The sequence below is a fragment of the Microplitis mediator genome, chromosome 7 (genome assembly GCF_029852145.1).
Source record: "Microplitis mediator isolate UGA2020A chromosome 7, iyMicMedi2.1, whole genome shotgun sequence".
Taxonomy (NCBI): Eukaryota; Metazoa; Arthropoda; class Insecta; order Hymenoptera; family Braconidae; genus Microplitis; species Microplitis mediator.
Window position 1 is genome coordinate 20193194 of NC_079975.1, and position 15032 is coordinate 20208225.

Genomic DNA, 15032 nt, shown 5'->3' on the forward strand with positions numbered 1-15032 from the left:
ACTCAATGTGTTTACTATGTACGATTATTATTTGATGCTGATGATGATGATGATGATTCGCGTTTAGTTGAAACAAATTTTATTATTACACTTAAATACATTACTGTTTTATTTACATATAACTCAGCAATCAAATTCAAGGCCGTTACACAGTAAACTGTTTATTTCTATTTTTAAATAATTCGATTTATTTATTTCTTTGACATTTATTGCAAAATAATGGAAATAATCCAGTTTTTATTTATTAATAAATTTTTTTTTTTATTATCGACGTTTTTATAAACTTTATTTACTTAAATTATTTATTATCTAAAGACACTGGATAAAATATTTTTTTAATGGCTAAAATATTCTTTATAAGTCGATGTTAAATGAAATATTACGACTAAATAAGATATTAAAATTTTAAAAACTACCGGGGCTTTAATATGAGACAATATCATTCTATTTAAATTTATTTATTGCTTTTAAATTTTTATTTATTCAATTTTTGGGTTTATTGCATTACACAGATTTATGATCAGAGAGCTACTGCTTTAATGTCAAAAAAATTGTATAATTTATTGATAACTGAAAAAAACATTTTTTTTAATTTTTACTAACAAGAAATTTTTTTTTCGTTCTAAATATTTTGATGTCTAGTTTAGTGAGCATGAAAATCTGGAAAAAATTCACAAAAAAGTCGAAAAAAAAATTTTGGTATAAAAAATCCCAGAGCCGGACTCGAACCGCGGTCCGTTCGGTTGCCGGCCGGCCGCTCTATCGATTAGAGCAGAGCAAAATAAATAAAACTAACAATCTACTGATGCTACGAAATTTTTTGACGATCTATTGTTTCAAATTTTGGAATAATATTTACATAAATAATTTATTAGAAATATACCCTAATTCGTTAAAAAAAAATTCCGTTATTTAATCGTCTGATGTCTAATTTTCTATTTACTCAAATCAATTTTAATGAAAATAAATAATTAGTTAATAAATAGACAAAATGAAGTTTGAATAAAATATAATAGTGCATTTGATTATGACATATCGTGACTCAGATGTATCTTGAGATCTTAATCAAGTCCCCGACGGGCAAATTGCCGGGATACTCAGTCCGTTACTTACTTGGCATGCTTTTCAATTGATGGGTTAGACGGAATTGAACTACTGTATTTATTTAGCTTCCGTGTATATTTATATTTATAGCGACACTAAAATACTTATCCTCATTTTTTTCGACAACTTTAATTATACTTCATAATTTTTGAATTTATTAACAAGATATCGGTATTTTTTGTCGATAATAAATAGAACGTATTTTAGAAAATGATTAATGGTTTTTTTTTAAATTGGAATTGGAAATTCAGAAAATAATATATTTCGTGATGTCGCTAAGGCCACCCGTGAGTCACATTGTGTTCATGTTTTACATCCCCGAACGCAGTAAATGTTAAGAAGGTTGTGTATATAAAATCACAGCGGTAACTAACGTGACCCCTGTAAATTTTAATCCATTATTTTTTTATACACTACCGACAACACTGTAAAATGACCTAGTCATCGTAAAATTTTTTATCAAATTTAGTACGTCATAAATTTTTTTTTAATAAATTGGTTTCTTACACTTTTAGTCAGTTTTAAGAATTTTCTCTCATATATTTACAATATCGTAAAAATAAAAAAAATTTAGAGCGTCTAGTAATTTTTTAAATTTGCAAGAATCAATTTTTTATTTCTCTAGACTTAAAAGCTTAAAAAAAAAAAAAGATTTTTTTATTAATTTAAGTGAGACTTGGTATTAAATTTTTTACAATTGAGATTAAAAAGTTCATTTCTTCAGAACAAGAATTTCGCGTTTTTTTTTAAATTGGGAGCTCGTTTGTCACGAGTATAAGAATTTTTTGCTATAGAGAGTTTTCCTATTTTTTACGAATGATCAAAATGACTTTTTTTCTAATGATGCAAAAAAAGAATTAAAAAAAAAAAAAATTGGGTATTTATGAGGTTCGTTTATAGACTACCTAAATTTTAAATATTTAAGTAATAGGATGACTCGGTAGTAAAAAAAAAAAAAATTATGTTTCCCAAAATTTTATAAACTAGAATACAAAGAAAAAAAAATCTATGTCTTATTGCTGGAACTATTTGCGACTACAGAATTTAGAATTTTCAAAATTACTGTCCAATATCAAAGTATACTTTGTAGAGAATATTAAACGCACTTTAAAACCGTGTTTAATATTTTTTCAACGTCGTATATTTGCGAATAATCGGTTATCAAAATGAGAAATGTGATTGTAACTTTGACAGCTCATAACTCGGGAGAGAACCGTCTCTCAGAGCATCGACCTTCTAACTCGATGAGAAAAGGTAAATCTAACAGTCTATGACACTAAAATTTATGAAACAAATTTATCTGCGCCCACGTAAACTGTTAAAGGAAAAAAATTCAAAAATTACCGTTCCGCTATTTCATACTCTAACGGTAAATTTAAATTTCGAGCTCCAAAAATTGAAAACCAGAGACTTTGAGCTTCCAGACATTTTCTTCTGTTACCCCATGATTTTTTCGCGCTACCGAAATTTCGATCTCCGTTTTCGTATTTTTTGCAGTCATAAAAAGTGAATAAATGAATTTAATAAAAGTGCCAGTAGTTGAACTGATAAATTTCCGAGATAAAAAAAAAGCCACGTGGCTTATAAATAAGGGAGATACACAAATAAATAAATAAGTAAAGTAAAAAATATGAAATGAATGCATGAGAGTGGATATAAAAATTGTCTGTTATGGATCTCGTTTAGTACCAAAAGTATTTGACCCCATATTTCATTGACTTAAAAGACTTAAACTGATACTTGTCCTCCCACATAAAATCAAGACTCAAAAGAAGCCAGCCAGTTTAAGCTTGATCGAATAAGAATCATGTGTCTGCAGTTAAAAGATTTACGGTTTTTTAATATAGATAAATATACTTTTTAATAAAACAAAACAAAAATTTTTTATTAAGTACTCAGTCAATGCATGAATGTGCATTCGATTCCGTTTATGTGAATGTGCATCCACATTGCGTTATATTCGTAAGAATCAACAGTCGAAAAGGAAAAATTAGAATAGAATAAGAGTTTAAACGCAGCTATGGATCTGCCAAGAGTTCTTGGTAACCCTGAACGTCACTCTTTGTACTATACTGCGAAGCATCAAACATATATGTATATATTTATTGCACGCATATATAGTAGCCATAGAAAGGGAGAGCATAAACAAAATGTGAATGCAAATTGAGCATCCGTATGTGGAAAATTCTTACCCTCTTAATTCTCTGCTCTTTCTTTATTCCATTAATTTTACTCGATTTGTTTTTTCATTTTTTGCTTCAATAGTTTGAAATGAATTCTGTTTATGATAATTGACATCGTTTTTCTTTGGTAGAATGAAAACATTATAAAAGCTTTAGTTTTTTTAAAAATGCGAAATTTTTTTTGGCCAATTTATATTCCAATCCCGTGAAAAATGAATCATATAAACACATATATAGAGCATACAGGATAGTTGGCAAATATAAGTCATATATGGATCATTTATGAATCATATTTGGATCATATGTGATCTGTATATGCTCCACATATGAAGAGTATCCAAAAATTGGCCATATATGAAGTTTATACAGAGTACATACCCATATGCTTCGTATCTGGCATATATGCTCCACATATGACTCATATATACTCAATATAAGACTCATATGGAACATATATCGTTCATAGCATATATGAGTTATATGTGGAACATATTTGAAACATATATGACTCATATATACTCCATGTATAATTCATGTGCTTCATATATGACTCAAATACTCCGTATATGACTCATATATGTTTTACATGCGCATATTATGGCATATATGGATCACATATAGGCATTAGGGTGATCCAAAAAATAACAAACTTTTTTTTTTTTCTTCCAAACAGGTTCAAAAGTTTCATTTAGATAAAAAAAGACGCCTGTGAAAATTAGAGCTCTTAATATTAACATTAAGAGGTTCCTCATCGCACTTTTCTATTTCCCATAAGAATAACATGGGAAAAATTTTTTTTACGTCTTCTGATTTTTATAAGTAGCTAACGATGCGTCATAGGAATAAATGGCAGGCATATTTTTGTAGGGAATTGAATGCTCTACAAAAAAAGATTCTTATCATTTTTTGAGGAATCTATTTGTTCAAAAGTTATTTGAGGTTGAAGTCCAATTCATATTAAATTTTGAGATTTTCTACTTTTCCGGTGAAACTATCAGACTTATTACAAAATATCGTCAGACCTTTTTTGTAGACAATTTTATTCCCTAAAAGTTATTTCTAATAAAGTTTTTTCGAATTCCGCATTGCTTTCTAGTTATTTTTATTTTAATGTCAAGCTCTTAAAATCGATCAGAAGACTATTTTTTTATGAGCATCACATTAAAATAAAAATAACTAGAAAACAATGCGGAATTCGAAAAAACTTTATTCGAAATAACTTTTAGGGAATAAAATTGTCTACAAAAAAGGTCCAATGGTATTTTGTAATAAGTCTGATAGTTTCGCCGGAAAAGTAGAAAATCTCAAAATTTAATATGAATTCGTCTTCAACCTCAAATAACTTTTGAACAAATAGATTCCTCAAAAAATGATAAGAATCTTTTTTTGTAGAGCATTCAATTCCCTACAAAAATATGCCTGCCAATTATTCCTATGGCGCATCGTTAGCTACTTATAAAAATCAGAAGACGTAAAAAAAATTTTTCCCATGTTATTCTTATGGAAAATAGAAAAGTGCGATGAGGAACCTCTTAATGTTAATATTAAGAGCTCTAATTTTCACAGGCGTCTTTTTTTATCTAAATGAAACTTTTGAACCTGTTTGGAAGAAAAAAAAAAAATTTGTTATTTTTTGGATCACCCTAATAGGCATATATGAAATATAGACAGACAATTTTCTATTATGACTATATATGGTTCATTTTTTACAGGAAAAAAAAAGTGTTTTGAATTTATACTCCATAAATGATTTTAAAAAAAAAATATATGTATATATATCAATGATTGTTATGAACTAAGTTTTTTTTTTTACGACTATAATTAAAAGTTCATCAACTGATTTCCGGCAAAATAAGTTCATCGTCTGAATTAATTTAAACTCATAAAATGAAATCTCTCTATAAAACTATTTAAATTTATTAAGCGTCGAGTATAGTCATAAATAAAAATCCTATTTATTATTCAATAATTAATTAATTAAGAAATTAAAAAATTTATTTAACTCATGAATTATTAATTAGTTGAGAAATAAATAATCAAAATTTTACTTTGGTTAAAATTTTTATTGAGTGCAACAAAATAATAAAATCCCAAATTTGTGTCAAAATCATAAAAGATGATTTAAATTTAATCCTGAGATAAAAAGTAGCATTCGAAATTTTTTGAAAAAACGAATAATAATTCAGTCAATGTGTATTAATATAGTGAAAATTAAAATAATAAATTTTGTGAAACAGTACAGCTGGTACTCGAAAGGTTTGTTTTCTTAATATCACTCGTTTAATTGGGAACGAATGGTCTCCGCGATACAAAAAAATATAAACGGTATTAAAGATAGATAGTACGTGAGGGAATAAAGGAATGAGGGAGTATAATATACGGTTGTGTTGCTAAATAAGTAAAGACCATGAAAGTAACCAGACAAGACAAGACAAAAGAAAAGAGAAAACAAGACTCAAGACAAGATGTCCGTGTATTTCAAATTCGTTCCAAACTTTCAAAAAAAGCTTAACACGTAGAATTTCTAAATTTTTGACAGATCAGAACTGCAAGTTTTTTTTCGAATTTTGATAGTAAAAAATATGATAGATTTCGAACTTCCCGCGGATGAATTATAATTCAAATGCTAATTTAAAATTTTTCCTTCGTTCAGAAACAGTTCAAAAATCTCAAATTTGAAATTTCTGTATTGAAAAAGAAAAAACAGTAAATATAAATTTTCAAAATTATGGTTCAAAAACGTTCTCATTTGTCAAAATTCGTTGAGTTAAAATTCTAAACCAGCTATACTTTTTAATGTAAAAATCCGGAAAAGTTCAACTTGAAGTTCTAATTTGCCTCAAATTCAAAAGTTCTACACATTAAACCTTTTTTGAATTTTTTCTACATGGGTTTTGTGTCAATTTTGAAAGTTATGTAGACCCATAGACCAGAGAATTGGAATTGAAAAAAATTTTTTTTTTTTTTTCATATATAAACACCGCGAGGTATTTCTATTCTCAATATAAATATCTAACTACTGCACGTGTAAACTTACTCAGCTTGATACGCTTTTACTATTTACATTTCTAATTAAAATTACTATCTGTTGAAAGAATCAAATACTTATCATTAATTCTAAAAAAAAATGGCCCAATTTTTTTCTATTATTATCTACGCGTAGACAAGAAAATAAATTTTTATTTTTTCTGCTTTGAATTATCATTTTTAAAACTGGCGAAAAATTTTTAGTCAGAAAATTCAGGAAATGAACATACGGTCATTTATTTTTGTAATTAGTTATGAGATAAATATTGATGATAAATATCGTGACAATTTTTTCGTGAACATTAGACTAGATAATTTAAGATAGAGCCATCTTCTTGTGATATAGCTTGCGCACCATATATGTACGAGCATGATATTTATGATACATATGGTGTGTTTATGCCAACGAATAATTACATTTAAGTGTGTCTATAAATTTTATTACATACAAGATATGATTTAACGTCGGAGATCTAATCATGCAAATTAGACCCTTGATAAAGATGAACTTTTATTAAAAATATATAAATTTTCTTCTCCAAATGGTTATTTATTGAGTGAATAATTTTATTGCTACTCGGTGACTTAAAAAAATTTTTAATTTGACAAAATTTAATTTCTATAAAATTGATATTGATAAATAACTTCCGGTTGTAATATATATGGAATATAAAAATATTTGAAAAAAAAACCGTGAGTTGGATTCGAACCGTCGACCTCAAGTTAACCGAGTGCGGTCTGTCGTAACTTAGTTACTTCGAGTTTTTTTTCAATTACGATTAAAAAAAATCATTTAAAAAATTGCACACCTCTTTATGCCCCGGGTATTTTATTTTCCTGGCCCTCGAGGGCCTAAATAAAAATTAATTAAAAAAAAAAACTTACTAAAATAAATACTGACTTTATATAAACTCAAACATTACATATCTATATCATAAAATTAATTATACCTCTTACTTAATAACTCGATCAATTTCTTCAACTATTCAGGTCATAATAATTTTAGGGTGTGCCCTTCTATCGGCAACTTAGAAAAGATAAAATTAAAATAATTTATAAAATTACTCAATTAAGTAAATTAATAAATTTATATGGAATCAAATAATAATTTCTCAATTAAATGGAATATTTAAAAAAAAGTGAAGTAAATATTTCGACATCTTACATTACAACGAATATATTTAATAATCGCCTAGGCACCGTCTGTCATCGTCTTCTCGCAGGTGTCATGATGAAAGTTTAATATACAATATGAATTATTATATATATAGATATAAATATATTTATGAAAAATATGTTGTAATTCTTCAGCAATTCATATTCATACAAATATTACATATTTTAAAATAATATTCAGATATATAAATATATATTTACACATATCATTTTTCTTTCTCTCTCTATACAAAAATACACACACACACACACACATATACATATATATATATATATATATGTATATATATGTATATATATATATATATATATATATATATATATATATGTAAAAGTAAACTAAAGTCAGATAAATATACGTCAGGATAAATAATCACTCGATGAATGACGAGATTATAACATGTACTTTTATACATATATATATATATATATATATATATATATATATATATATATATATATATATATATATATATATAGATGTATATATATATATATATATAGATTCAATTGTAGGTACGTGAATCTTGAATCTTGTATGGAATTCAAGTCTTTGTTTTCAATGACTATATTTTTATTTTCTCTAGTGATATTTAAAGATTACTATCAATGGTCATGTTCATGTGCCAACTGAAAATAAATATCGCATATAAATTATTTATTTAATATTTATTAACTATTATTTGTTTATATAAACTGCAACGACAACGGCGACGAGGACAATCGTTGAAAGGTGGAAGACCTAGCACCTCGATCTATCGTTTCGTAATTTCAGTTCACATCTCCTTGTCTCACTGTTTCGCTTAAGGTATATCTTATATACGATGGTATGCAGAATGTTAAGTACTGGAATCTGGAATGCAATAAGATATATAAAATATACCATTGAAGAGGACGTAGACGTTTTATCGCACTACCCTCTTATGTCAAGAAAATATCTCGTGATCTTTGTATTAAGGCTCCTGCAATCCTTATATATATATATATATATATATATATATATAGAGAAAGATTTGCATTATATATATTTATACATTATATTTTGTATTTATATTAATGGGCTTTGGGTGTATAAGGATAAATAACTTGTTTAAATATACACATATATTTATTGACATTAATGAAGTAAGCATGTTACTTGTTGACTGTAGATTTAAATAATTCACTTGCGATCATGATCAATTTTTATCCTTATCCTTATTTATTAACTTATCATCTCTTGGAGAAGGTGATACGGATAATCCCCGTTCGGATGTTCAACAACTTGGATTTAACCAACTGTAACTTGCAATCGAGTTCTTGACATCTAGTTGATACTTGTTAAAATTTTTTTGGTTATCAGAAAAGAAGGTTTACATTTTTTTCTCTTCTGCAATCCGTAGACTAACGGAACTGTCCTCGATGCATTTTTACAGTAAATCGAGGATTTACTAAATTTTTATCGGAACTGAATAGAAAATCTCATTAATTTGAATCGAGGATTATAGAGCGAGTAGTCCACCGAGCTTCGTATGTATCGTGTGATAAAAGACTTCATTTGGAACTAAATTTTGGACAAAATTATCGTCAAAACTCTTGTGAGCTTACTAATGTATTTTAACAATCAACTTTTTTCGATGACATAATTCAGGAGTATCAACCCGAGTCGCAAAATTTGTCCTCAATTTTAACTCATAGAAAATTCGACATCTACTTTTGCTGAATGAACAAAATTTCAATAAGTCCGCGACTTTTTACAAATTTTTAAATACAAACGACTCACTTCAGGATAAAATAAGACTTGACATCTATTTATTCCAGTATTTTCTGATAGTAAAATGAGGTGTTCATTTTTGACTACGGGGAATAGATGCAAAATTTCTGGAGCACATTCTCTTATTTGCTGCTCTTAATTTAACTACTTTTTTTTTTTTTTTCAAAAGTGTCTACTATCGACCTTTCACCAAATCTGCATAAAATTTGAAATTATCGTGACTTTCGCACTTTTACACAACTTAATATTTTTTTTTTGTCCAATTTTCTGTGTTTCAAAACACAAGTGCGTTTTCTCGAATTTTTCAAACTCCAAAAATAGTATAAAAAAATATATATAAATATATGTATATCTTCTAAAGATATAAATTAAAATAAAGTACCAATAATTGTCATCCGCTTATAATTGGGTCGTTTACAAAAAAATAAAAAAAAATTGAATTCAGTAGTTGATAGACTGAAATAAATATTTGTCATGCGTAGATACCAAAAATAAATATAATATACTTATTAATTAATATATAAATAACTATAAATAAAACAAATATTAGTTTATTTATATATCTGAAGAATATATATAGCATGTATTCATATATTTATTTTTTAGTGCATTACTTTTACAACCCAAGTGCATCTTAATGCGCTTAACGAACTGCATCATTGAGCAACCAGACATTTAATTCCGTTCATAATCACAATATTTTTACTTTTTATTAATATTTACATTATTATTATTCCGCAGAGACAAGTTAAAAGTACATGTGATGTATGAGATTTAGTAAAAATAAAAATAATAATAAATAGCAACAACGATTGAAAAATATAAAAATAAATCTCAAGATGAATTCATAAAAAACTGTTACTTGAAGGCTTCTGGCATCACGACTTACAATGAGGGAGTCATGTAGGTGGTATAGAGGGGGGAAAGAACACGAACAAGTTCAAGTTCAATGCTTCTTGAATCATTTCTCCACCTTATTCTCCTTCTATTCATTTGAACTTTTTTATTATTTATCATTTTATTTTAATTCTTTTAAATCATTTTAAGGCACGATCGGTGCCGCGGAATGCACGTAGGCGGCATATATTTAGCGGGGGCGTATCGTCTACCTATTTACTTGTGTGCAAGCACCCTCAGTGCGTCATTGCAACACCCCGTTGGTTCCTGTCCCTGTCCCTGTTCTTGTCCCTCTTGTTACACCATTTGCGCGCACTGGGTACTTGATAAACTGGACGGGAATAAGAACACGAGGATAACAAGCCGCAGGGTTATCACTGATACCCTACAATTATTATTAATATATACCTTTATGTACTAACTGTTTACTATAATTTTTGCTCGATAATTTATGAGGAAAAAAAAAATGTTTGAATGCTTATCTAGAGATTAGAGTGGGATGACAGGGAAATGCTGAAAAAATAACGTGTGTTCATTGAAATTAAATGAAATAATTTATTTTTTTTTTAATGGTAATTTCAATGCTAAAATCCCATGATCCTAAAATCAACAGTTTTCGGATGTTTTTTTCAATAACTAAATTACAAAAAAAAAAAAAACTAAAAATATGCACATGTAGGAAATTAAAAAAACTATAAGTGGAATTTTTTTAAATATTTTTTTTATCAGTATCGTAAAATTATTGGTCTCATAAAAAATTGATTAAATATTTTTTTTTATTATAAATATTTCTTACAAGGATACGCGTAAAAAAATTTCAACGTACCTGATCTTTGATAGACAATAAAAAAATATGTAATTAAAATAAAGTACGGTAGATACATGGGATTACATAACAGCGATCAATACAATTAAAGGATTTTGTAACAGAACGTTCAATGAGTTAATAATTAACGATTATTTTATTTGACATCTAGCATATTGAGTAAGCTGTAATTTATATTATTTATATTTTGCAACATAAGTTGTGAGATTTTTTTAAAGCTAAATATTTATCCGGCAATTTATCATGATGTGCACATGCACTGATAAAAAATTTAACATGAATATCTTTGATGATATTATATCTGTGATCACCTCAAACGATTTCTACTGATCTTAGTAGATTTTCAAAGATTTCATATTAATATTAGTAAAGATTGACACAGAAAAAAAGGATTTCTTGTCCCAAGAAATTTTTCGTATTATGAATTGACAACAAAAATTTTCTTAGGACTAAAAAAAATTTCTTGCTGGAATACATTTTTTCTCGCACCGAGAAATTTTTTGTTTCCACTTCATGATGCAAAAAATTCCTTGGGGACAAGTTGAAATTTTTTTGGGGCAGATTAAAAGTTTTTGCGCCAAGATATTCATCTTCATTTATTCTCATATGGGTCTAAACTCGGAAATAAGATTTTTCTATGAACTTTTTATGGTTTCTCCCACTAGAGGACATCATAATAAACAAAAAACGTCTATATTGTGATAGGTTATTCCCAACAGGAGCAAAATTGCAGCCCACTCTTCTTTTTTGCGCCAAAAAATTATTTTCTGTATTAAGGCTACAGAGCTCGCCGAGGATCTCCGACGATTTCTAAAAATTTTTGTAGATTTCTTCAAAAACATCCTCACAACTACGAGATCTAACTTTACCTGTAGATCTGTTATAAGTAACGTAGATCTAATTTTTCCAAAAATTAGATCTCCATAGATTTACTGCAGATCAACGTAGATCTTAATTTTCTTTCCCAAGATCTTTCATTTGAACTCGTCTCCTAAATTACAACCTTTTCAAAAATTGCTCAATACCCCCAATAATTTCATTTAAAAATAAAATGAAAAAAACAGTTGATTCGAAATTCAAAATTTATGGCAATTATCGAAAAAAAAGTAATCCATTTAATTTTCCTTCATGATGTCATTGGCACGTGTGTAAATAATTTGTGATTAAAAATTTTTTCCTGTAAACATTTAAAAATATAAATCTCATATTTTATTTAAAAATAGAATATTAAGTGTATTATTACAGATAATAGCTTAAGTACTTGGTATTATTTTAGACTAGTACTACTACTAAGAAAAACATTAAACCAAAACGTGTGTAATGCATTAAATTTCATTGGATTAGAAGAAAGACTGCTGAATGATGTTTTACATCTGTCAGATCTCAGGTTACATTAAACTCTTCACCCTTTTTCCGACTAAATAAACTTATATTATATTGTATTAAATAAAATATTATAACATTAAGTGGTATATTTACTTGAGATATTACATGTTTTAGTTCTGACGTCAGTTGGTTAATTTTCACACGGCTATCTTTAGCCGGAGTTATTTTATTTTTAAATTTAAATAATAACATAAATTGTAATTACGGTGATACATTATTATTAATAGCGTCAAATATTATTAGAGGTTGTGGATAATTGCAAAATCATGTTGATGATAATTTAATTTTTTTTTAGACTGGTCATATGAAAACATCGAGTGGCAGTTACATTATCAAGCCGACGACAAATTGGTCGAGAGACAAAGACACCTCTGCCAGTAAATCGTCATTTGAACATGCAATCTATCGTGTCTCAGCAACACGTACTCGTTCTAATGATGTCGATTTGCCGGATGAAGTAGGTCACAATTGCGGATTAATAGGTGAGTCATTAAATTCAAACTTTTATTTTTCTAAATATGAAATTTTGATGTAGCTATAATTAATCGCCAGACAAAATATGAACTACGAGAGACTGTCAGAGTATGTTTTTATACGTAGGGGAGGGTGGGGCAGAGCGGCCCCCCTGAAATTTTGATCAAAAAAAAAAATTTTTTTTTTTCGACTAATTACTATAAATCCAATATGTTTCCAAAATGGACAAGCCCAAAATTTTTAAAAAGTGATTTTTTCATATTTTTATCGTCAAATTAAAAAAAAATTATTATAATTCCACATTTCTAGCTCTACGCATAACACCTGGGGCAAAATGGACCAGCCGAAACTTCCGAAAAAATTATTTTTTTATATTTTTCGGCCGTTTCTCTATGTAAGAGGCAAATTTGGTCACTAAAAATTTACAAAAATTAAATTTTTTTTTTAGTTGTTGAATTTTTTATTTAAAGTAAAACTATAGAATTGATTTTTTTTTTATTAAATAACAATTAGTAATTAAGGTAATCGAGAGTGAACGATTTATTACACTTTAAAAAATATTTTTCGAGTAATATAAAACCAAAAATAGTTGTCAAGAGAAAGAAATACATTCTTAATGATGAAAACAATAAAAAAAAAAAAACGATAAAAAAAATTTTTTCATCACTTTTTGGAGGGGGGCCGCTCTGCCCCACAAAAAAAAAATTTTTTTTTTCAGAATTTTGGCAAAATGTCCATAAATTTGTTCGAAATAGGACAATAGCAAAGTGATCTTATGGTTGAAAGCCACAAAAAATAATAATTGGCTTAGGGGGGCCGCTCTGCCCCACCCTCCCCTATGTCAAGAGCAAGAAACATAAAAATAAATAAATATTATAAATAATAGTAAAAAAAAAAAGTTATAAAAAATATGTGACAGTTTTATAGTAATTGCAGTTTTGTTTTTTAGTTAAACGAATTAACAACAAGTAAGTATAATGATAAAAAAAAAAAAAGAATGCAGTAAACATTTAGGTTAAGTTGTTCGAAATTCATATCAAAGTCAAAAAATAATACTAAGGAAAAAATCAAATTGAAAAATGAATAATTAAATAGTTATCTCAATGTAATATATAAATATTTATTTAATTATAATTTAGTAATAATAGCCTCCCGTAACGCCGAAAGTAACCACTGCGAACGCTTCAGTCGATTTAATTTCCCCTACCATGGCTTCACTCAGAGCGATATTTTCAAAACTTTACAAAATGAACTTAAGACTTGAAGTAGGGGTAGGAGTTACTAGATCTTGGAAATTTTTTTCAAATCGTACATTTGAGTAACATGAGGATCTTAAGGTAATTTGGGCCACTGACAATTAATTCAAATTTTCAAAATTTTGAGGATCAAAAATTAATTTTTGCGTCTATCAAATTGAGATAAATAACAGATTTGGGCTGAAAAAATTTATTTTTTAGAGTCATGTTTTTTGAAGCAGAATCGAATGCGATAATTATTTTTATGATGGAAACGAAGTCAATTTAATTACAGGAAGAAATGTGGAAAGTTGAATTTTTTTGAAGGCTCAATTTGCTTGACTATTTAGGGAATACTAGCAACAGATGTTTTAACTTAATTTTGTTCATTAAGAAAGACTAAAATTACTGAATAAAAGTCCGGAGTGTTTTTGAAAAAAATTTGAGAATATTTTCGTCATTTTCATTGAAAGATATTTATTCTTAATTGCATAAATTTCATATATGTAGATAAAGTTGACAAGAATGTTCTAGAAACGAAAGTTTTAGCAAAAATTGCCGTGAGGGTGAATTAATTTTTTTCTAAAGACTGCAAATTGACATTGAAAAGCGCGAGTTTGAAATTCTACAACTCATACTTGAAGTACTGTGAGAAATTAAAATCAAAAATTCTAAAAGCCAAATATCCTCCGTAACCTTCGATCCCGCGATGCATGATCCCGATTCCTCCTAAAGGAAATTCCGGGTCGCCTTCGACATCTTGAGCATCAAAAAATGGAACTGTTGATTGCCCGGCGTCTTTTTTCAAATCTGATGCGCGGAATTTCACAAAACGATTGATCTTTGAGTCAATAATACTCTTAGATGATTTAGTTGGTCGATCTGGATCTTTCAGAGTCATTTCTTGTCTGCAATTAATAACAATAAAATAAGTACAGCACAAAATAATTATTAAATAAATAAACTAACAA

General features: G+C 27.7%; 1 protein-coding gene across 4 annotated transcripts in view; it reads left to right on the plus strand.

The window, feature by feature from the left end:
* Positions 1–15032, plus strand: part of LOC130672445 (A disintegrin and metalloproteinase with thrombospondin motifs 20-like) — a 197967-nt gene that overhangs the window by 79728 nt on the left and 103207 nt on the right. For all 4 annotated transcript variants that reach the window (XM_057477045.1, XM_057477044.1, XM_057477042.1 and 1 more), the window contains one exon: positions 12648–12834. In XM_057477045.1, the coding sequence (XP_057333028.1) occupies positions 12648–12834 (187 nt within the window). The remainder of the gene's footprint in view (positions 1–12647; positions 12835–15032) is intronic.